The sequence below is a fragment of the Crocodylus siamensis genome, chromosome 1 (genome assembly GCF_052110815.1).
Source record: "Crocodylus siamensis isolate JL-2025a chromosome 1, ASM5211081v1, whole genome shotgun sequence".
In the NCBI taxonomy this organism is placed as follows: Eukaryota; Metazoa; Chordata; order Crocodylia; family Crocodylidae; genus Crocodylus; species Crocodylus siamensis.
The window spans coordinates 303,238,942-303,261,075 of NC_143395.1; the positions used below are offsets into that span (position 1 = coordinate 303,238,942).

Genomic DNA, 22,134 nt, shown 5'->3' on the forward strand with positions numbered 1-22,134 from the left:
GCCGGGCTGGAGGCGAGGGCGGTGCCGCCCGTCTCCAGCTCCTTCCAGGCTCCTCCCGCGCCACGCGGGCCGGCCCGGGGGAGGAGCCGGGCAGAGCTGGCGGCGGCGGCGATGCTGGGGCTGGCGGCGGCCGCGGGGGGAATGACCAACAGGTAAAGCACAGCGCGGCCGCCCGGCTGCACCCGCCTCCCGCCGCGGGGGGCAGCGGGAAGGGCCGGGGGGGCGGCCCGGGGGGCGCTGCGGACGCTGCCGGCGAGGGCGGGAAAGCGCGAGGGAGCCCGGCCTGCCTTGCGGGGAGCGCGCGCGCACGAGCGTGGGGGAGGGTGTGCACGTGGGAGGGTGTGAAAGTGGGTGCGTGGGAGTGTGCGTGTATGCGTGCAACAGTGTGGGAGTGGGCGTGTGTGTGGAAGTGGGTACGTGGGAGTGTGTCGCTATGTGCGTGCTGGCACGTCAGCCCGCGTGTGTCCTTTTGTGTCAGGTGTCCAGGTTGTAGCCTAGTGGTCTAGAGGCAAAAGCAATCAGGACTTGCGACAGAGGTGGTATTTTTTATTTGACCAGCTAGAGCATGGGAGTGTGCCTGTGCTTGTGCATTGACTCTGTGTGTGAGCATGTGCTTGTGTAAGGGGGAGCGCATATTCTTATCTGAGCATGGGAGTGTGTGAATGTGCTTGTGGGGCTGTGCATGTGGTCACGGGAGCATGTGCTTTTGTGAGTGCTGTGCATGTGTGCACACGTTTGTGTGCATCTGTGCTTGTGTGAACATATGCGTATGTTTTTGTGAGCCTGTGAACATCTGCTTGTGTGCGCATGTGTACTTGTGCCTGCACGTGTGAGCCTGTGCATGCGTCTGTGTGTGTGGGAGTGTGGGCATGTGACTGTGTTTGGCCGGGTGTGCTGGCATGCGAGTACATGTCCTTGTGTTAGCATGGGAGTGTGCGTGTGTGTGCGGCTGTGTGTGCTTGTTTGAGCGTGTGCTTGTGATTGGGGGTTGCGCCCTTGTCTGAACATGGGAGTGTATGCCCGTGCTTAGGAGTGTACTTGCATGAGCATGTGAGTGTGTGCTTTTATGCATGTTTTTTGTGAGCCTGTGAGCACCTGCTTGCATATGCATGTGTGCTTGTGCATGCACACATGCATGTGTGACCTTGTGTGTGCATGTGTGTGCGGAAATGTGTGCATGTGAGTGCGTGTGTGTGCGCTGATGTGTGAGCATGCGTGCATTTGTGTCCTTGTATGAGCATGGGAGCATGCATATGTTCACCTGTGCATTGTCCGTCCATGTGTGCAGGCTTATGGGTGCTCATTTGAGCATCTGCTTGTGCGAGCAGGGGGTGTATCTTTGTCTGAGCATGGGAGTGTGTGCGCGCGCTTGTGTGAGCACTTGTGCTTGGGTGCATACATTTTTGTGAGCCTGTGAACACTTGCTTGGGTTTGCATGTGTGTGTGTGTGTGTGTATGCATGTGCATGATCTGGGGTGTCTCAGCCCAGTGTAGGTGTGGGGTTGTGGCAGACAGCACCCAGCAGAGGTGGGGATGCCAGGCCCTGCTACTCTGTTTGTTCCTCCCCTCTGTGGGGTGGAGTGGGGGCAGGATGGTGTTGCTGGCAGGGTCTCTGGGCACACCTCTCCAGGGCATGCCTTTGGGCTCTGGTCCTTTCTGCCCCTTTCTCCATCAGCTGGTGCTGCAAGTCAGGCAATAGGCAGGGCAGGGTGGTACCTTAAAGTCTAATCAGTTCAGAGATGAAGGAGCTTTCATAGGCTGTTATATTGTCCAGGTATTCTGGTTGCGGTTGCCAAGTTGCCATATGTTTAAATGTCTATGTTTGTGGAATCAGCTGTAAGTTGTCTGGGCTCCTAAGGTGACGGAAAGTAGTCCAGATAAACGTGCCCGCAGGAAGCAGACAAATTGGGAGCAGTGAAATGTCCCCTGAAACAGAACAGAGTCTGAGTGGTTATGCTGGGGCTGGCATTTCAAGGCCAAAGAGCCTGGGAGAGTTGGGAACTCCAGAAGGATCCTGACAGAGGAAGTTGGACAGGAGAAAAAAGAGAGGTCTGCTTTAATTTGGAGATCAGCTGAGGAAGAAGGAAAACTGGTTCAGCAGGAGAGACCTGCTCTGTGATTTGGAGTTCAAGGCCTGTACAGGAGGGGGAGATAGTGCTTCAGGGAACTCTGGCCCAAACCAAAGAAATGGTCAAGATTGGTGAGGAAATGGAGATACGGAAATGCCTGCAGATATGCCTGTTTTATTTAGATGGGTTTTATTTTATTTCTCACACATACTAAAAGTGGAAAACCTCTAGTCCAGTGATTCACACAGGGTGTTGAGTCCACAATTGCTGAAATCTGTGTCAATGAACTGGAGGAAAAGCTGTTGTAGGAGCCCACACAATTCTTGGCAGCCTGAAGGTCAACTGGGAGGAAGTTTCTGCAGTGTAAGACAAACGTGTGGTCAGACATGGGTGGCTCATGCCATGCAGAAAGTGGGTGGTGCTACAGCCTAGAAAAGCTTACACCTTTCTGAATTCATGAGTTCACAAGGCACCATCCTGCTCTGCCCCCATATAAACAGTCAGATGAACTCCCTCTTTCTAATCTGTAAGTCCTGAGAGCAACGTCCCTGTAAAACAACATTGGAGCTACACAATGTGAATCAGTGAGCAGACTGATTAGCAACTGGCAAGTTATGCTGACTGGAGTGTGTAGCCTCTGGTTGCATGTTTGCTGCATTTCTAGTTCCAGTGTCAGCCAGACAATGTATGTTTGTCAGTAGACCCTGCCTCCCTCTCTGCTGGATACAGCTCTACTACCGGGGGGTGGGGTTGCCAGCTTGGCTTCTGTGGTTGGGGAAGATGGAGTAGCTAATCCAGGGGTGGGCAAAATGTGGCCTGCCAGCCCATTCTATCTGGCCTGTAGGGCCCCTAAAAATTTAGAAAATTAATATTTATCTGCCCCTGGTTGCCTGTCATGTGGCCCTCAATAGCTTGCCAAAACTCAGTATGCGGCCCTCTACCCAAAATAATTGCCCGCCCCTGAGCTAAGCCAACAGAAAAGCCTCCTCTGCTGTAGCCAAGCCTTGAGGCTTTGGTGTTTGCATACTGTTTGCATGGGTGCTGGTTCCTAGCCTAGTCACACTCCCAAACAGCATGGAAGTGTGCAAAAATGGTCTTGTCAGGAGCAGTTCCTGGAAGGAACCAAGTAAGGATTGGTGTTCAGAGCATTTAGATTGCAGGGGAAGTTGGGGGATTGAGGTGAAAGAAAGGTGGTTGGACACTGCAACATGTTACTTCCCCAAATCCCATCCTCTCCAGTGTAATGACGGCCAAGTCCAGTATGACAGTTCCAGCTGGCTTGAATGAAAGGATCGAAGCCAAGAAAGTAGCATTTATTTCTTCTGCGCTCCCTGACTCAGATATACTACATTCTTGTCCACTCTGCTCATTGGGAAGGAAGAGATGATAAATAGGGCTGCATGTTTCATATGTTACTTACTGTTAAACCTTTTCGTATAGAGATTTTTTTCAAGCCATTATATTTTCCCAGAAGTTCCTTGGAAGTATTTAAATGCTAGCTTGGAGTAAACAGATGCCATAAAAATACTGTATTTAAACATGTGAGCAATTTGAAATGTTTCTACTTCTTGTAAGACATCTTCATGAACTTAATCTTCCCATTCCAGAAGACAAACATGGTGAGGCCCAAAGTAAAAATTGAGAGGACAAAATTTACTTTTGTTAAAAGAAATCTGTTAAATGTTTGAAAGGAAAGCACAGAAGAACTACTTATCATTCGAGTACTGTAGATGTAAAATGTGGTATTTTAAGCATTTGTATATCTTCTTGCACTTCTTTTCCTGCTTTTGCTAAAGTTTCCTCTTCAAATAGATTTTCTATTTAACCAGGCAGCTTCTTTGTACTGTAATATTTAGAAGTATAATCATCCACATCAGGGGCTGAATGAGTAGCATAGGGCTGGCGCATAGGGTTGGTCTGTGGGCTGAATGAGTGGCACAAGGGCCCATTAATGAGCCTGATCTGGTGCACAGGGTCGTGTCATTTGTCTGGAAATTGGGTGGTAGGGTTAATTCCCATGACACTTGGTAATGCTACCAGTGGTCTCACACCTGTCAAATTTAAAAACTCATGGGGAGTCCCAGGGGCTGGATGATGTGGCTCCACAGGCCAGATACCATCACCCTGATCCACATCATTGTTGAGACATGACCGTCTGACACTGATGACATGTACGTTGGTGTTATCCCTATGTTTGTGGCAAAGAAAAAGCACCAGTTTTAAACAAGATCAGGCTGGTCAACTTGAAAATGATGATCTAAAATAGCTAGATTAATAAGATAAGTTTTCTATTCTTGTGTGATGAATTTAGTGGCACATAAAAACAAGCATGACTGCTTGTCAAACAATAAATGTCAAGGAAAACTTTGGGTTTTCTCTTAGACACAGGAATGTGTTCAATATTGTTTATAAGGTATCTCTATCCAACAGAGCTTTCTGTTTTAATAAGGCACTAATTTAATTAAACCACCACGTGGTCTGATTCATGTAATGGGCCTATTTCCTGTATATATTTTGCAAATAGATGAACATTTGCATTCTGAGAAGTTAACAGTGATGGATTATGAAAAAGGATAAAAGGTTGTTTCAGTCATTGCCTAGGGTTTTCAAGTTTTGCCTATTTTAAGAGGCTTTTTAATTAAATATTCCAAATTTGTAATGAAATAATTTTGAAATTGATACATTATTATGTCACAGTCTTTTTGTAATAGACAAAAATAGTTAATGTGATATATAATTGCAAGGCCTAAAATCTGAAGGAATTTAATGGAGGCTGAATGTTTTTAAAAGATCTTTTAAATAGTCTAAAGCTCTTCTTCCCTTCCCTTTCCAACTACTGGTTCCTCAGATATCTGGCTTTTTTCTCTAAGAAAAGGGAGACGTCAATTTTGTTTTGTTATTCTACTTCACAAGTGTCACTTTTGTTTACGCTGGAACACCCAGCAACAATTTAATGGATTATGAGACAGTTCTGAGCAATGATTTTTTTTCATGTTTTTCAAGATGGCCAGTCTGATTTTCATAGTTTCTAGGGTCGGAAGGGACCTGAGCAGATCATCTAGTCCGACCCCCTGCCATGGCAGGAAAGTATACTGGGGTCAAATGACCCCAGCAAGATGTTCATCTAACCTCCTCTTAAAGACCCCCAGGGTAGGAGCCTGCACCACTTCTCTTGGAAGCTGGTTCCAGACCCCAGCCACCCTGACTGTGAAGTAGCGCCTCCTGATATCTAACCTAAACCTACCCTCTGCCAGCTTGTGACTGTTATTCCTGGTCACTCCTGGCGGTGCTCGGGGGAACAGTGACTCCCCCAATGCCTGCTGGTCCCCTCTGACTAGTTTATAACAGGCCACAAGATCCCCCCTCAGCCTTCTCTTTTGGAGGCTGAACAGGTTCAGGTCCTGTAGCCTCTCCTCATAGGGCCTGCCCTGTTGTCCCCTGATCATACGAGTGGCCCTCCTCTGGACCCTCTCCATGCTGTTGACATCCTTCTTGAAGTGTGGCGCCCAGAACTGGACGCAGTACTCCAGCTGCGGCCTGACCAGTGCCGCATAGAAGGGGAGGATCACCTCCTTGGACCTGCTCGAGTGGATGCATGCCAAGGTGCGGTTGGCCTTCCTAATTGTCTCTCCACACTGCCGGCCCATGTTCATCTTGGAGTCAGTGATGACCCCCAGATCCTTTTCCGCCTCCATGCTGACAAGAGGGGAGTTCCCTAACCTGTAGGTATGGTGCTGGTTGTTCCTCCCGAGGTGCATCACCTTGCACCTCGTCTGCCCACCCTTGTAACCTGTCTAGGTCTGATTGTAGCCGTTGCATCCTTCCAGTGTGCCCATGTCCCCCCACATCTTAGTGTCATCAGCAAATTTGAACAGGGTGCTTTTTACCCTCTCGTCCAAATCACTGATGAAGATGTTGAATAGTGCGGGCCCGAGGACCGAGCCCTGGGGGACCCCACTGCCCACGTCCTTCCAGGTTGAGAAGGACCCATCTACTACCACCCTCTGGGTGCGGCCCTCCAGCCAGTTGGCGACCCATCTGACTGTGTGGGTGTATACACCACAGCCCCCCAGTTTCTTAATGAGAATGGGGTGAGAGACAGTGTCAAAAGCCTTCCGGAAGTCCAGGAAAATTATATCCACTGCTATCCCTGCATCTAATGATCTGGTGATCTGATCGTAAAAGGCCACCAGGTTGGTCTGACAGGACCTGCCACTGATGGAACCTGTGTTGGTTGCCCCTAAGCATACAGTTCCCTGCTGGCCCCTCCTGGATGTGTGCCAGCATAATTTTCTTGAACAGCTTGCCTAGGATCGAGGTAAGACTAACCGGCCTATAGTTTTCCGGGTCCTCCTTCCTGCCTTTTTTGAAGATGGGGACCACGTTGGCCCTCTTCCAGTCCTCCGGTACCTCACCAGAGCACCACGAGTGCTCATAAAGCCGTGCCGGGGACTTGCAATGACCTCGGCCAGTTCCTGTAGAACTCTAGGGTGGAGATCATCCGGGCCGGCTGACCTGAATACGTCCAAGCCCTCCAGAAGCTCCCTAACTAAATCCTCGCTAACCCATGGCCCAGGTGTGCCTCCCCCAGGGCCCGAGGGGGGCCCAGCAGGGAGGTGCCTGTTTTGGTCCCTATGTAGGAAGATGGAGGCAAAGAAATCATTAAACATGTTAGCTTTGCCGTCTGGTGTGACGACCAAGTTTCCCAACGCGTCCTGCAAGGGCCCCACATTACCCCGGACCTTCTTTTTACCCCTATGTATTTAAAAAAGGACTTCTTATTGTCCTTAATCTGGGAAGCTAGTCCCAGTTCCATCTCTGCCTTGGCCTTCCTAACTACCCCTCTACATCCCTGAGCAACTACAGAATAGTCCTCCCTGGTGATGACCCCTTCTTTCCATTGGGTGTAAGCCTCCTTTTTAGAAAGGAGACATTCCTGGATGCTTTTGGTGAGCCACGGAGCCTTGTTTGACAACGAGGCTTTTTCTTTGCCCATGCAGTGAAGACAACACCAGTGCACACTGTACTGTCTTACTGTCTGTCCTGTCTCGGCAATGGTGGGGAGACTGTACTGTTTCAGGAGGTAGACCAGTTAAGTCTTCTGCTGAGGCTGCCAATACTTGAACCAGCTTTGTTGTTCTACATGTTCACTGAGACGTGAACCAGGTCAGGGCTGTCCAACTGGCAGCCTGCAGGTTGCATTCAGCCTCCAAGGAGCCCTGAGCCCCTGTGCCCCCAGTCCACATGCTCCTCATGCACCCCACAGTTCCAACTGTGGCTGCTGTGCCTGGAGTCTCCAGGCTCCACCTGCTTCCTCCAGCAGCCACCTCCCACCTGCCCCTGCAGGGGGAGTGGGTATGGTACAGCTTGCATGGCCAAAGGAGATGACAGTTAAAGGGGACCTGGGGACCCTGCATGATGTGGGAGTGCTGGCATGGTGCAGGGAGTGGGGTGCCTGCCCTGTGATGTGGAGGATGCACTGTGCAGCATGGCATGTGGCCTATGCAGCACATGGCCCCTGGTCACTTGGAAGTTGGGCAGCCCCGAAACAAATTATCATATACTCATTGCACAGTAATTAATTTTGGGACAAAGTCAGCTCTGAGTCCCCACTTGCAGACATCTGTGTAAATGAACTGGAGGAAAAACTCTTATAGAAGCCCACATCATTCTTGGCAGCCTGAAGGTCAGCTGGGCGGAAGTTTCTGCAGTGCAAGACAAACATAGTGTGTCCCCCTGGGAAGACATGGGTGGCTGGCACTGTCCAAAAAGCGGTGCTGGTCAGGCAGAGGCCAGTGGGATGTGCTGACTCAGGATGTCCCTTTGGCAGCTTCTGCTGGCAGAGCTCACATGTGGGACGCTAACTGCAACTTTAATAGTTCTTCAGAGGCTCAAACAGCAATGCTTTCTTCTCCCTGGGATGAATCTCTTGTGTGGCTGAGTGAGAGACTTTGGCAGTACAAGGTTTTGAGTATCAACTAGTAGTAATCCTGAAGTGACTGTTTAATGCTTGAGTTGCCCAGTCCCCTTGCTTGTGCCTTCTCCACGTCTTAAAAAATAGATTTTTTTATATATATATATATATATATATATATATATATAAAAAAAGAAGACACCATATGCTGTTACAAAACATTTTGAGAAAATGTCTTTCTGTCATTCCTATCCATGTTGCTGTCAGAACTGCTATGTATTAATCTATGAATAAGAAAATAGAGCGCTGTGAATATTTTAAGTGACTGGGTCTGTGAGTTGAAGCTGCTATATAACTCTGAAGGCTGCTTACAAACTCTCATACAAATGTATTGATCTAACTTAGTAAGAGGTTCTGAAAAGAATGAGCAAAGAAACAATAACTGGCTTCTGAGGCAAGAACTTCTGGGCATACACTTGACAGGCTATTCACTGCCAGTCTTGTTCCCTGTAAGTTTTTTTTTATATCAGAACTGGTAGATAGCAGATCAAAGCACTATGAAGAGTTAAGAAGTGTATTGAGTTCTGCAAAAAATGGCTGGGGAAATGTTGCCAAGAACTGGCCAGAGAGTGGCGGTGAGGCTGATACAAAGGAAGGATGTATAGAAGAGTCTGTAGAAAACATGTTTTGCAGGCAGAGCTGGTCAGGAACTTACTGATGAAACATTTTCTTTCTTTGATTTTTTGTAAATCAAAACTTTTTGAGAGAAAAGGCAGGAAAACAAGTATTCTTCTCAGCCCCACTTCTAGGTTCTCCAAGCTAAAGATATTTAGGTACCCGATAAGCAAGTAGACAGGCTATTTTACTTTTTTGTTATGTATGTCTTTTGTATGTAAGTATGTTTTCTCTGAAATGCTGCTGTTTTTAAATTAATGGTACTTTGCTTTATGGAAGCAGTTTAGTCACTGATTATCACTGTCACAGCCCTGGAGGGCATGGAACTGCAGTATCTGGACATGTCAAGGTCTGCGTAGGTAATGGTGGATAATAAGTAGGCCAATGCAATCCAGAGCCCAGTTTCAATGTGAAAAAAATAGTTTGGTTCAGTCTTGGGAAATGGGTGATGTCCCGAGACAAAGAGGGAGTATATATTGGGAGACAGCGGTGCTGTTTGTCCTGCGGCAGTCCTGCATAATGACTTTCATGTAGGCTCACAATGGCCATTTTGGGTATGTATTGGTAACAATCAAAATGGGGCGGGGGAGTTGTTAGTTTGTTTTTTTTCCCACATGCTTGCACTTTGTTTCAGATCTAATAGCCATAGAAGTCTACGCTTGTTTCTCAACTCTACATCTAAAGTACATTTGTGTAGATAGTAGCAACCAGTGATTTTTCTCAGCATTTTGACAAGTGTGTTACTGTTGGCATAAATAGAAAAAAAAGTCATTGTGGTCTGCTGTTGTTGGAAAGTAGGAGTTTCTTCTAGGAGTCAGTGAGGATGCTTGCTGTGATTTGCATTTATAAGCCTTTTAAAAAAAAAGCCTTTTTTTGTCATAATGTTTTACAGACAAACACGCAAGTAAAATGTTGAACAGAGAAAGCAAGGCCAGTATCCAGCCCATTTTACTTTATTAGAAAAAGTCAGCACAGTGCATTGCTTTTTTTAATTCTTAATCTTAGAGAGGGGATAGTAAACTGCAAACTCTTGGGACCTTTTATTATCATTGGCTGTTGAATGTATTCTAGAGGGCTGTTGTGAATGAGGCAGTGTTATCATGCTGCACCTACATATTATTTTTTTAGAACTGGCTCTGCATGCTTTTTACAGATAATCAGTTAATAGCACATATTATATTGATCAGAGCTTGCATAGTTAACACATCCCTTCAAGTTGCAATAAATATTTATTATCAGAGCACTTAGGACAAGCTTTTTACCCCTTGCAATTGTGGTTTCACGCTGAGTGTGTCATGTTAGAAATGTTTAATTTTTTCTGATTTAGATTCCGATGTTTAGACTTGTCACCCTCTGTAATGTGATCTGCTTTATTCTATTTCCGTTGTGGCTTATGTTAAATGTTGTTAATATTAAAAAAAAACCAAGGTGTATGAAGTGAGATAAAAGCAGCTTTAGTGACAGAGGAAGGGGTATGTACGGAAGGCCTTTCTATCACAACAAATGCTGTTAGGAAGAATTGAAAGTTCTAACCTGTTTGTGTTGATAAGTACAGTATTATACCTCAGGATCATGGGGCTTCTTGCACTTTCCTCGGCAGCTCAGACACCAGTTCATTAGCTGAATCATTGATCTCTTCTGATGTAGGTATTTTTTTGTGTTCCTAGACTTAGTGATATAGAAATATAAAATAACTTCACTCTCCTTTAAAAGTTTCCACCATTTTTAAATCTAATTTTTTTACTTTTAGGCAAGAACATCAAAAGGATAGCAGTATGAGAGAGTTGTTTTATTCCCAGTATTGCTAATCCCCAAACATAAAATATTTGTGATTCTGAGCCTAAGAAATCATGGAATTTTGGTTTAAAAGCCACGAGATTTTTCTTTTCATTTTTCTTCTGGTTTATAACCTTTCAGATGTACTTGTTTCATGTTTTTAGTCATGTCTGAACAACTGGAATGACTAGAAACCTTTTTTTCTCTTTAAAGAAAGCTGAGACTCTCAGGCAGCCCATTGATTACAGCAACTTGAACTATAAGAAAATCAACAGATATTATGAGCTGCCTAAGCAAATCACAAAAGGTGGCAACACTGTTTCTACTATTTGTAGTTTCCTTGTGGTTTTCATTGCCATAATAGGTTTTCTGTAAACCTTTGGCAAAATGATCCTCTAATTAATTCTGTTCCTAAAGTTTTCTGTTCTTTTTTTAACTTTGTTTAGTTTTTAATTGGTTGGAAAAACTATGTCTGAAGACAGATAAAATGCTGTATTTTGTCCAGCTGGCTTTATTGAACTCTGCAGTCCAGAGCTGTTCAACTTCTGAGTGGCCGGGAGCGGAAGACTGTCTCGCATGTTCCGCAGACTGTCCTCCTCCCCCAACCTGGCACTGCTGTGACCAAGTGTCCCCTGTCTCCCGCTGCATCATGCCAGCATGCTGAATCTAGTGGGCCCCCTGCTGTACTGTGACACGCTGCATAGTCCAACCATATCATACAGCAGGCAGCCCCCTGGCCATGGACCTCCTTGGCCCCATGGGGCACCCACCACACTTCATCCTCAGGGGCCCAGGTCAGGGCAGGAAGTGGAAGTTTGAAGAAATTGGGAGCTCAAACTCCAGTGGCAGTGGCAGTAGCAGAAGGGTAATGGGAAGAGCAGTGCCAGTGCTGGGGGGGGCTGCAAGTTAACCCACTGAGGTCCCTGCTGTAGTCCATTATGTGTGATCGTTCATTCATTTATCTCATCACCTGGAGAATCTTTGTGAGATACTCTGCCATCAAACAGGCTCTTGTCCTCAGTCTGAGGTATTTAGGAACCAAGTGAACCTCTTATCTGCAATCTCAAAACAGAAATTTGTGTCCCATTAAGATAATTCAAATGGTGTGTATTTGAGTATTACGGGATGCTTCATATTGGCTCCATCATTAGGGCTGTGTGCTAAAATTGGCTGAAATCGTGGTATGTGTTCCTGATTTTTTGGTCCAAAGTCATCCCAGAGGGTGAAGGTTTATGTTCTTTTAATTTTTTATGTAGATAGATTGGCTTCTCTACATACATTTTTAATAAGTAGCTTTTGAATTTAGACTCTGGCTGAAATTTGTCTTTGGTCCTGGTTTTTCATGACTGCTGATTTGTTTTTTTAAAACAACACAGACCATCTACATAAAATGAGGTTGGATGGTGGACCCTGGTTAGATCTGTAGCAAGTAGGTTGTTTTTTATTTTATTTAAAATGTTGCACTTTAAGTTCATTTTTAGCTACTATTTACCTCACAGCTGAAAATATTTAGGTGCTGCACATAAGCCTCTTTCCCAAACCTCTAAAGACAAAGGAGTTTCAGATGCTGCTGCCAAAAGGAGTAGTAAGTGTCTTGACCACAGGTGATGATGCTATCATCTGAGATAGGTAGGGTGTTACTACATGCTAATAGGAGAACACTTAAAACCTGTAATCATGACATGAACGATATGTATTGTTTTATATGACCTCCCTGTATGAGTGTATTGTTTTAGTGGTGGAATAAACAAACAGAGAGCTCAATAACCATAGATAAGCAGCCTGCCAGCCAACATTTGGAAAGCGATTACAGAACAGTGGTACACATGTGGGTCCCAGGCTGAAGCAACGTGACTGTTAGACCAGTCCTGGGAAGTAAGAAGGTACAAGCACACTAATAGTTAAAAGCTTTTCTCAGTGAGTGGGGGAGAGATCACATGCACACATGCATGTGTGCCCACACAGACACGCATGAACAATCTCTGGAGGAGTTCAAAAGACTTGGGTCTTTCCCCAGTTCTAGGCAATAGTCAGTGTTATGGAGAGACAGGAATATTTATAGACTGGTTTGTTCTTTATAACATTGCTTTTTCTGGGATGCTTTTGTTCTAAGTCATACTTTCAGAAGGCTACTTAGTTATGGATACCACTGTCATAGTTTTAGGAGGGAATAAAACTACAGACACGGAAGAGAAATCAGATCTGCTGTGGTAATCATAACTAGTATAAGATGACTGCAGCCTCAAGCCCAGTCTGAGAGTGGGGTAAAAATTATGCATTGATAAATGGTAGGAATGGGTGTACTGGAATTGTTATGATTGAGAATGTGGCAGAATTAATTTGCTGGCATGAACTTTTTAAAGAGCTGCTGGATGTAGATAGCTGTGGCAGGGTCATGTATAGCAGTGAACTGAATGCAACAGAGCTGATGATTACGTGTGCTGTAAGGAAAGATTTGGGTCAGAATTGAATTTGCAAAGTAACCACCACTTACAAAGCGGTTGTAAGCGAATTTTTACAAATTGCTGCATGCTTAGGTTTGAAACCTGACCGACTCAAGTTGTAAGTTTTAATCTTTTTTTTAAGTGGAAATACATGGAACAAACAGGTAGTTTGTGGGGCCCTGGAGAAGGGAGTGTGGTACTTAGAAAGTGTGCTTTCACATTGTGGCTAACTTGAATGCACAAAGACCAAACAGATGATGGATAATTATGTTCTCCTAAAATGCACCTGTGCTGTACTGTGCTTTCCTGTTTGTTTGTTTTTGCAAGTGCTGTACTTTGGAAACAAAAGCATTTTAACAAGGGGCATTTTTAATAAGGGTTTGCAGTAAGCTTATTTGTAGCCCAAGTGCGGTAACCTTTCAAGTGAGTGTTTTTAATGTGAAATTTCTGTGGTGCTTTTAAACATCATAGGAAAAACAGGAGTGGAACGTGGTGGGGACTCTAATATACTTCATTCCAACTCTAATGTATTTCATTTTCTGCTATGAAATGTTTCTGGAAATGTTATTGAATTCAGACTTCTTCAAAGTGTTTATATAAATGCAAATCTACCATTTATTTGTTTTTACAAGAGAATGGTATTCCTCTAATTATGCTAACAATAAATTGAATAGGGTACTTTTAAGGTGGTATTGCTTAAAAAAAAGGCTGGCTTCTAAAACCTTTGTTATGTCATTCATATTTCTTTCCTTTGTTAGCCCACTTCAGGAAATGAGAACATTCTTTTGGCTTGCCATGTCTTAGTTAGATCTTTATGTATGAAGAAATATTTGGAGATGTTTGTTTCAGAGAGGAGATGTTTTGCTATTGGAGGGCTGAGCCGAGAGTGCTTGTATACTTCAGGAGATATGCAAACTTTCCCATAGTTCCATGCCTGTAGAGAGAAAGAGATTACTATTTGAAAACCACAGGAAAACATCAGGATGTATACAAAGAACAAATACATATTTTAAATAAGTTTTTGTTTTAAATAGAGGGCTCTGTTGATTTACAAATGCAGGGTATCTAAGCAATTTTTTAGGATAATTGCCTTCAGTTTAAAAAGAAGATCAGAATACTTTTATTTTTAAAGAAAATGGTAAAAGGAGACGCTTCAGATGACTTCTGCATTTCTTTAAAAAAACAATTATAATAATGACACCTGTTCTTGAAACTAACTGAGCCTGATCTTCCACTGGCTTTTCTTTGGTGTTTTTTTTTTTTTAAATGAGTGTCGAACGATACAGCAGCTTTGAACTTTGTACACTCAGTCTCTGTCCTCCCACTGGGGTCACATTAGGATCGTGAGACCTAGACATAAAAGAAAAAGTTCCTTGTGGTCCTCTGTTGAGCTACGTTTTGTGTTTTGTTTTTTTTTAATGGAGGGGAGGGGACAGGATAGATTAAAACCCTTTTTCCATGATGACTCAGCATAGATCCATTGCAAATTGTGTGAGATCAGTGAATGTAGAAACAACTATTGACTGGAACAGGAAATAATAGTTCAAAATTGCTGGTGAGTAAAACAGAAAAGTTTTACAGAGGGGCAGCCTTCAGTTATTACAGCCACTATTGTTGAGAAGAGAGCATCTGTACTACTTTAGGTAGGGGTACCACCTGACTTTAGGTACTTTCACCATTTGCATAACAAGTAATACCTGAGCACCTCATAGTTCATAATGTATGATGTAGGGAAGTATACTCTATTTGAATGAGTTAAATAGGGGCTAAGCCCAAGCCCACAGAAAAGTACCTATGTCCAAGTATATAACCCTCAAAACCTCCTGCCCTCAGCCTGACTCCTTGGGCATCTAAGACCTTTCACTAGTTTGCCTCAACTCCTAAAGTTTTGCATCTGAGCTTGTTAAGAATTGGCACCATGTTTGCAGGGTTTCAACAACTTGGTGCCTGTCTTGAGCTGAAGTACAAATGGGACTGTCAGATGAGGCATTCTTATGCCTGTGGGGTATGATTCGGTCAGTGTCCTTAGACGATGTATGATATACCATGGCAACACTGAGCTCTGTAAAAAGCACAGCTGCAGTGGCCGCATAGCTTGATCTGACATGGGTGCCAATACACACCCCGCCTTTAGAATTTCCAGTTGGCTAAAACGGAGGTTTTCACTCAACTTTTGTGATTTTGAGACACAGTCTCCCTTTGCACTTTATAAGAACTTAGGTATCTAACTCAGGGTAGTAGATCCTGTTCTGAGACCTGGGTGCCTAAATGTTAGGCATGTTTAGGTGCCTCCTGTTAAAAATTGATTATGAGTTGCTGACATGAAAGCCAACCTAATTTCATGTGTCATGAAAAGTCTTCAGTCTTCAAAACAACTTTTCCACTCGTGACTCCAACTTTAATGTATTTTAAGTTATACTTAAGACATAGAACCTATTTTCCATTAAATGTTTTGATTATATCCTGACTTTCTGGAAAGTCTCTTTGATCTCTTATAGTTAATGACTTACAGTGGACTTGGAAAAAAGGGTGGCTTGATCGTATTTGTATAAAACAGTCCTTGAAGTACTGGCTGTAATTTGCAAAAGAACTGCCTTTCCGAGAAAAATCCTGAATTATGCATTTTGGTGCCACATGACATCCTTTTTGCCACACTGTATCTTAACAGAAGCACTCATGGAATTGTGTCAAAGAAATCTTTATTTTTAACATGTGCTAAAGAACTGAGAACATTACTGTAAAATTACAACTGACTTCCTTTTCATTGGAAGTCTGAAGATATGCTTCTGTTGTAAACCATGCAGTTTCATTTAACAAAAAAGAAACAAATGTACAGGACCAAGTTTACCCTTGGTGTATAACCTCACAAAAGTCAGTAGAATAACATCCACTGCATTCAGTTTTTCATTGTTTTGAAAGTTTTGCTTTTGAAAGTTGAGCACTCCCTTTCTCTTCATGAGTCCAGCTCCCTGTGCCATCACTAGTTAGATTACTTCAGCTTAGCTTCATGCACATAGATGAAAGCCCGTAAGGTCACAGATGAAAGACTTATGGTCAGAATGTCAGACTTGAAGCTTGTTTTCCTACATTGTCTCACAAAATTATTGGCTGACTTTGTCAGTGTTTGGTTGTGGTGTGCAGTGTTGGAGGATATATATTTTAATGTAATATATTTGCGGTTATATACAAAAAAAATATTTCTTAGATTTTCATAGATTTCATAGATTTCATAGACATTAGGGCTGGAAGGGACCTCGGGAGATCATCGAGTCCAGCCCCCTGCCCAAAGGGCAGGAAGTCAGCTGGGGTCATAGGATCCCAGCAACATAAGCATCCAATTTACTCTTGAAGGTGTTCAGTGTAGGTGCTTGAACCACCTCCGCTGGCAGACTGTTCCAGACCTTGGGGGCTCGGACAGTAAAGAAATTCTTCCTTATGTCCAGCCTGAAACGGTCTTGCAGGAGTTTGTGACCGTTCGACTTCGTCATCCCATGGGGCGCTCTGGTGAACAGACGTTCCCCCAGATCCTGGTGGTCACCCCTGATAAACTTATAGGTGGCCATCGGATCACCCCTGAGCCTACGCTTTTCCAGGCTAAAGAGTCCCGTGGCTCTCAGCCTGTCATCGTAAGATCTGTTTTCCTGACCTCTGATCATGCGCGTGGCTCTCCTCTGGACTCTCTCAAGCTTCTCCACATCCTTTTTGAATTGTGGAGCCCAAAACTGGACGCAGTACTCCAGCTGCAGCCTCACCAAGGCCGAGTACAAGGGGAGAATGACGTCCTGGGATTTGGTCGAGAAGCATCTATGGATGCACGCCAGTGTTTTGGTCGCTTTACTAGCCGCAGCATCGCACTGCAGGCTCATGTTCATCTTGTGGTCAATGATGACCCCCAAGTCTCTTTCTTCTGTAGTGCTAACCAACGTAGCACTGCCGAACCTATAAGGGTGCTGCAGGTTTTTCCTCCCAAGGTGGAGAACCTTGCATTTATTGGTGTTAAACACCATGAGGTTCTCATCTGCCCATTTGCTGAGCTTGTCCAGGTCAGCCTGGATCACCCTCCTGTCTTCTGGTGTGGATGCTTTGCCCCAAAGTTTGGTGTCATCGGCGAACTTGGCCAGTCCACTCCTGACTCCAATGTCCACATCGTTAATGAAGTTGTTGAACAGTATGGGTCCCAGGACAGAGCCTTGAGGGACCCCACTGGTCACAGGGCACCACGATGAGTGACTGCCATCAATTACAACCCTCTGGGTCCGACCACGGAGCCAGTTTCCCAGCCAGCGGATCGTGGTGGAGCCAAGGCCACAACTGGGCAGTTTGGCCAAGAGGTGATCATGGGATACCAGATCAAAAGCTTTTTTGAAGTCAAGATATATGACATCAATCTCTTCTCCCTTGTCCAGGTGATAGGTCACCTGGTCATAGAAGGAAATGAGATTGGTCAAACAAGACCTACCCGCAACAAACCCGTGCTGGCTATCCCTTAGGATCTTAGCCTGGGCCAGTCCATCAAGGATGGTCTCCTTAATAAAGTTTTCTAAGATCTTCCCCAGGATAGAAGTCAGGCTAATGGGTCTGTAGTTAGCCAGATCCACTCTCCTCCCTTTCTTGAAGATCGGCGCCACATTGGCCTTCTTCCAGTCTTCGGGCACTACACCAGAGCGCCAGGAGTTTTCAAAGACCTGTGCCAGAGACTGGGCTATGATGCTCGCCAGCTCCTTGAGTACCCTGGGGTGCAGATTGTCAGGGCCAGCTGACTTGAAGGTATCCAGCTTCTCAAGGTGTTCCTTCACGAGGTCAGCATTGATGGAGGGTAGGGGATCCACCTCACCCAGATTTCCCTGTCCCATAGCAGGCATGGGCATCCCATGTGACTGACGAAAGACTGACGCAAAGTACCTATTTAATAGGTTGGCTTTTTCCTGGGTGTCAGTTGTCGGTTGCCCCATCTGGTTTAGCAGGGGTCCAACATTGCCCTTGCTTTTCCTCCGGCTCCCCACATATCTGAAAAAGGACTTTTTGTTGTCCTTGATGCCTGAAGCTAGTTGGAGTTCAGTTGCAGCCTTGGCTTTCCTGGTTTGCTCCCTGCAGGACCGGACCAGCGCGGAGTAATCCTCCTTGGAGGTGAATCCTGTCCTCTATCCTTTGTAGGCTTTCCTTTTTAGCCACAGTAGTTCTGCTAGGTCTCTGGAGAGCCAGGGGGGCTGCTGTGCCTTCTTGCTGCCTTTCCTCCGTGTTGGAATAGATTTAGCTTGTGCACTGAGGATCGCTTCCTTGAGAAGCAACCACTCTTCTTGAACTCCCATCTCCCTGGGGTCATGGTCCCTGAGGGCCTGACCGACTAGCCTCTTGAGCTTATCAAAGTCGGCTTTTCGGAAGTCAAGGAGTTCTGTGTTGCTGACTGACTTGCCAGCTTTACGGCGGATGGTGAAGGTGATCAGCTCATGGTCGCTGTCACCCAACTTCCCATCAATCACTAGGTTGCCGATTAGGTCGTCCCCCGCAGCCAGTACCAGGTCAAGCAGCGCTTTGCCTCTCGTTGGCCCATAGACTTCTTGAGTCAGGTAGAGGTCATCCACGCACGAGAGAAAGCTTTGCGCCCGCTTAGATTTAGCTGAGTGATCTTCCCAGGAGATGTCCGGGTAATTGAAGTCACCCATGACAACCAAGGTCCTGGAGCAAGCGGCCTCAGTCAGTTCCCGGGCGAACTCCTGGTCAAGCTCGGGACTTTGAGTGGGAGGTCTGTAGTAGACTCCCACTGTTGTGTCCCCTGTGCCGAATTCCCCACGAATTTTTACCCAGAGGGTCTCTAGCTGTCCATGCCAGTTGCCAACATCAGCTTGCAGGGACATGTAGCTTTCCTTCACATAGAGAGCTACACCCCCGCCCCTTTTGTCAACACGATCCCTCCTGTACAGGGTATAGCCCTCTATCCCCGTGGTCCAGTCGTGGGTGGAGTCCCACCAGGTCTCCGTTATCCCAGTGACATCATATTTCTTTGCACTGAGCAGGAGGACGAGCTCGTCCTGCTTGTTGCCCAGGTTCCTGGCATTAGTGTACAGGCAGGCAAGTGTGCCCTTGGGGGCTCTTGCCTTGCCCACAGATTGTGCCAGGGCTGGGGCAGGGGTGGGCTCCCTTAAGTGCCCCCTTAAGTGCCTTGGTCTGCTGGCTTTGCAAGGGCTGTTCAGCGGGCCAGCAGGGGCAGTAGTCCCCCCATCCCCCCGTGGGCTTAGTTTAAAGCCCGGTGGAGCAGGTCAGCCAGCTTGGCTGAGAAGAGCCTCCTCCCCAGGGGAGAGAGGTGGAGGCCATCTCTTCCCAGCAGCTCGCTGCCTCTCTCTCCAAAGAGCGGGCTGTGGTCATGGAAGCCAAAGCCTTCCTGATAACACCAGCGCCACAGTCTTTGGTTCACCGCGTGGATCCTCCTCTCCCTCCTCAGCCCATAGCCCGAGACTGGGAGGATCGACAAAAACACCACCTGAGCTCCCAGACCCCTAAGCCCCACTCCCAACTCCCTGTAGCGCCTCATGACCTGGCTGGGGGTGCTCCGAGCCGTGTCATTGGTGCCCACATGAATAAGGAGCATGGGGTAGTGGTCTGTGGGCTGGAGGAGCTGCGGGATCCTCTCCGCAATGTCTTGGATGCGGGCCCCCGGGAAGCAGCAGACTTCCTGGGCTAAGGGGTCGGGGCGCCAGATTGCCTCCTCAGTGCCCCGCAGGATGGAGTCTCCCACAACAAACACCTTACGCTTTGTCTTGGGGAGAGCGGGGCCAGTTGCTGCGGTCGAGCCTGGGTTGCCTGCGGGAGCTGGCAACTGCATGGGCTCTGCCGGGGCTGCAAGAGGTGCGAACCTGTTGCTAAGCTCCGGCGGGGCAGGGGCCTTGGTGCAGCGGGCCTTGAGGCCCTTGACCACCTTGGTCCATGCCCCTGACTGGGCAGAGCGGGAGGTCCCAGAGTCCTCCTTAGTCGCGGAGGGAGACGGAGCTCTCCCCTGCGGCTCCCGGGGGAGAAGGGCCTGGCAGTAGGAGTCTATCTCCTGCTCGCAGTCCCTGATGGCACGCAGTCTCTGGACTGTGGCCTGGAGCTCCTCCAGCTGGCGCGCCAGAGACCCCAGTAGGGAGCAGACCCCGCAAGGGGAGGTGGCCATGTTCCCGGGCCCCAGAGCCTGAAAAAGGGACAGGCAGCCCCCGCAGCCAAGAGCCAGGGGTTCTGTCTGCGTGGAGCCCGGAACCATGGGCTCCGTCTGGGCGGCCATCTCTGAGGTGCCCAATGGAGGGGCCACAGAGCCCTCGGGGACCCTCGGGGTGTGGCGCATGCCCATCCGTGTCATGCCTCTGGTAGGCTGGCTACGGCTGGGGCTGGCTATGGCTGGAGGGGGTCTCAGGCAGGGTCTCGTGCCCTCCCACGCCCTCCCCTGCGTGAACTCTGCGATAACTCGAGCGCCTGTTTACACAGCCTGTTCGCGTGGCTCCCTGGGGGGCTGGGGCAAGTAGGGGCCTGGGCGGGGGCTTGACCCTGCCTGGCACCAGGCAGCGGCCTCCTCCCAGCAAGCGAGGAGTTAACCCCTTCCTACCACGAGCCCGCTCACCTCCGGCTGTGCTGGGGGTCGGCAGGGTGCTTGGCGGCTGCTGAGGAGGTGTCTGGGGGTCTTCGGGGGAGTGGGGGCGCAGCGGGCTTCACCCGCGCGTCTCTCACCACTCCAGAGCCTACCCATGTCTAATGGGTAAGACATTGGTGTTCACTGCTTTTTATTCTTAATGTAAAATTAATGGGAAAAAAATGCTTTCAGTGTTGCTTTGAAGAAATAGAGTAGTGATACTCAACCTTCTGACCCAGCAATCTGCGTGGGTGGCAAAGGGCCACTTTGCAGCCTGGATCCCATGGGCAGGGTAGGTCCATGAACCTCATCCAGCATGGGGCTTGGCATGTGGAGTTGGTCTGCAGGTGCAACCTCACATGCCAGATCCAGATGTAGCAAATCCCACACATTGGCCCAACTCTGCATGCCAGTGTGATCTGGCACATGGGGCCAGGTCCTCCTGTCCTCCTTGCTGCAGCATCCAGAACCACAGCAGTTAAGACTGCCATCACTCCACCAATATCAAATTTATGGCCACAAGTTGACTAAGAGTAGGTTCAGGGTAGACATCAGGAGGCAGTACTTTAAAGTCAGGGCGGCTAGGATCTGGAACCAACTTCCAAGGAAAGTGGTGCTCACCCCTATCCTGGGGGTCTTCAAAAGGAGGCTAGACAACCGCCTAGCTGGAGTGGTTTGACCCCAGCATTTTCCTGCCCATGGTAGGGAGTCAGACTTGATGATCTGCTCAGGTCCCTTCTGACCCTACCAACTATGAAACTATGGACCTGTGCAGAGCCTCTCAGAATGGGTGACATAACCCTACAGTCTGGAGGTTGGACAGCACTGAATTAGAGACATAACTCCACTAATAGGATTTTTGTGCTGGGAAGGCGTGTATATCAGCCAGCTGACTTGGGAGACTGCAATCTTCTATGCAGAAAACAGTTTTGCACCGAGTTTTGTAAGGTCCAATCATACAATCAGATCTGTACAGACTCCTATTCTTATGCAGGGCTCTTTTGCAGTCAAGAAAACTTTGCCTGGTTTCAGGGGTTTGCCTACATAGATTTGATCATTGAATTGGTGTGCCTGTCCATAAAGCACCCTAAAAATGAAAGGCAATATATGTGTAACATTAATGTAGTTAGTCAGACCTAGCTAATTAATGCTAGTGAAGGACTTTTATGTTTACATTTTAAAATGCTGTAGTTTAGGGCTGCGCAACCTCTGGCCCGTGGGCTAAATGCTGCATCTGACCCACAGGGCTCCCATGGGTCAGGAAATTTGGGGGTGCAGGAGCAGTGGCTACTAATGTGGCCATCCTCCCTCTGCCAGATTTGCAAATCTCAAGCCCCATGTCCTGGGTCAGAGCCAGGCCATAATCCTTCCCCCTTACAAGGCCAGGTTAGGGCTAGGTTGTGCCCCCACACCCACAAGGTAGGTCATGCCGCTCTGCCCACAGGGTGAGGCCACACCCCCTTCCTCCCCTATGGGGCCAGGTCGGGGTTGAGTCGCACCCCCTTTCCCCATGGGGCTGGGTCATGTCCTGCTCCACTCCCCCCATTTCCCCATGTGAAGGCCCCTTCTTCTGCAGGGCCAGGTGGAGCCCTCTTTGCCTCCCACCCCCATGGGGCTGGGCTCAGTGGATGGGAGCTGTGCCAGCCTCATGTGCTAGAT

The 22,134-nt window shown here is 47.3% G+C and overlaps 1 protein-coding gene across 1 annotated transcript in view; it reads left to right on the top strand.

The window, feature by feature from the left end:
* LIMS1 (LIM zinc finger domain containing 1) overlaps positions 1-22,134 on the top strand; it is a 132,998-nt gene continuing 110,864 nt past the window's right edge. The window contains exon 1 of the mRNA XM_090021330.1: positions 1-152. Within this exon, the coding sequence (XP_089877456.1) occupies positions 112-152 (41 nt within the window). The 5' untranslated portion in view covers positions 1-111. The remainder of the gene's footprint in view (positions 153-22,134) is intronic.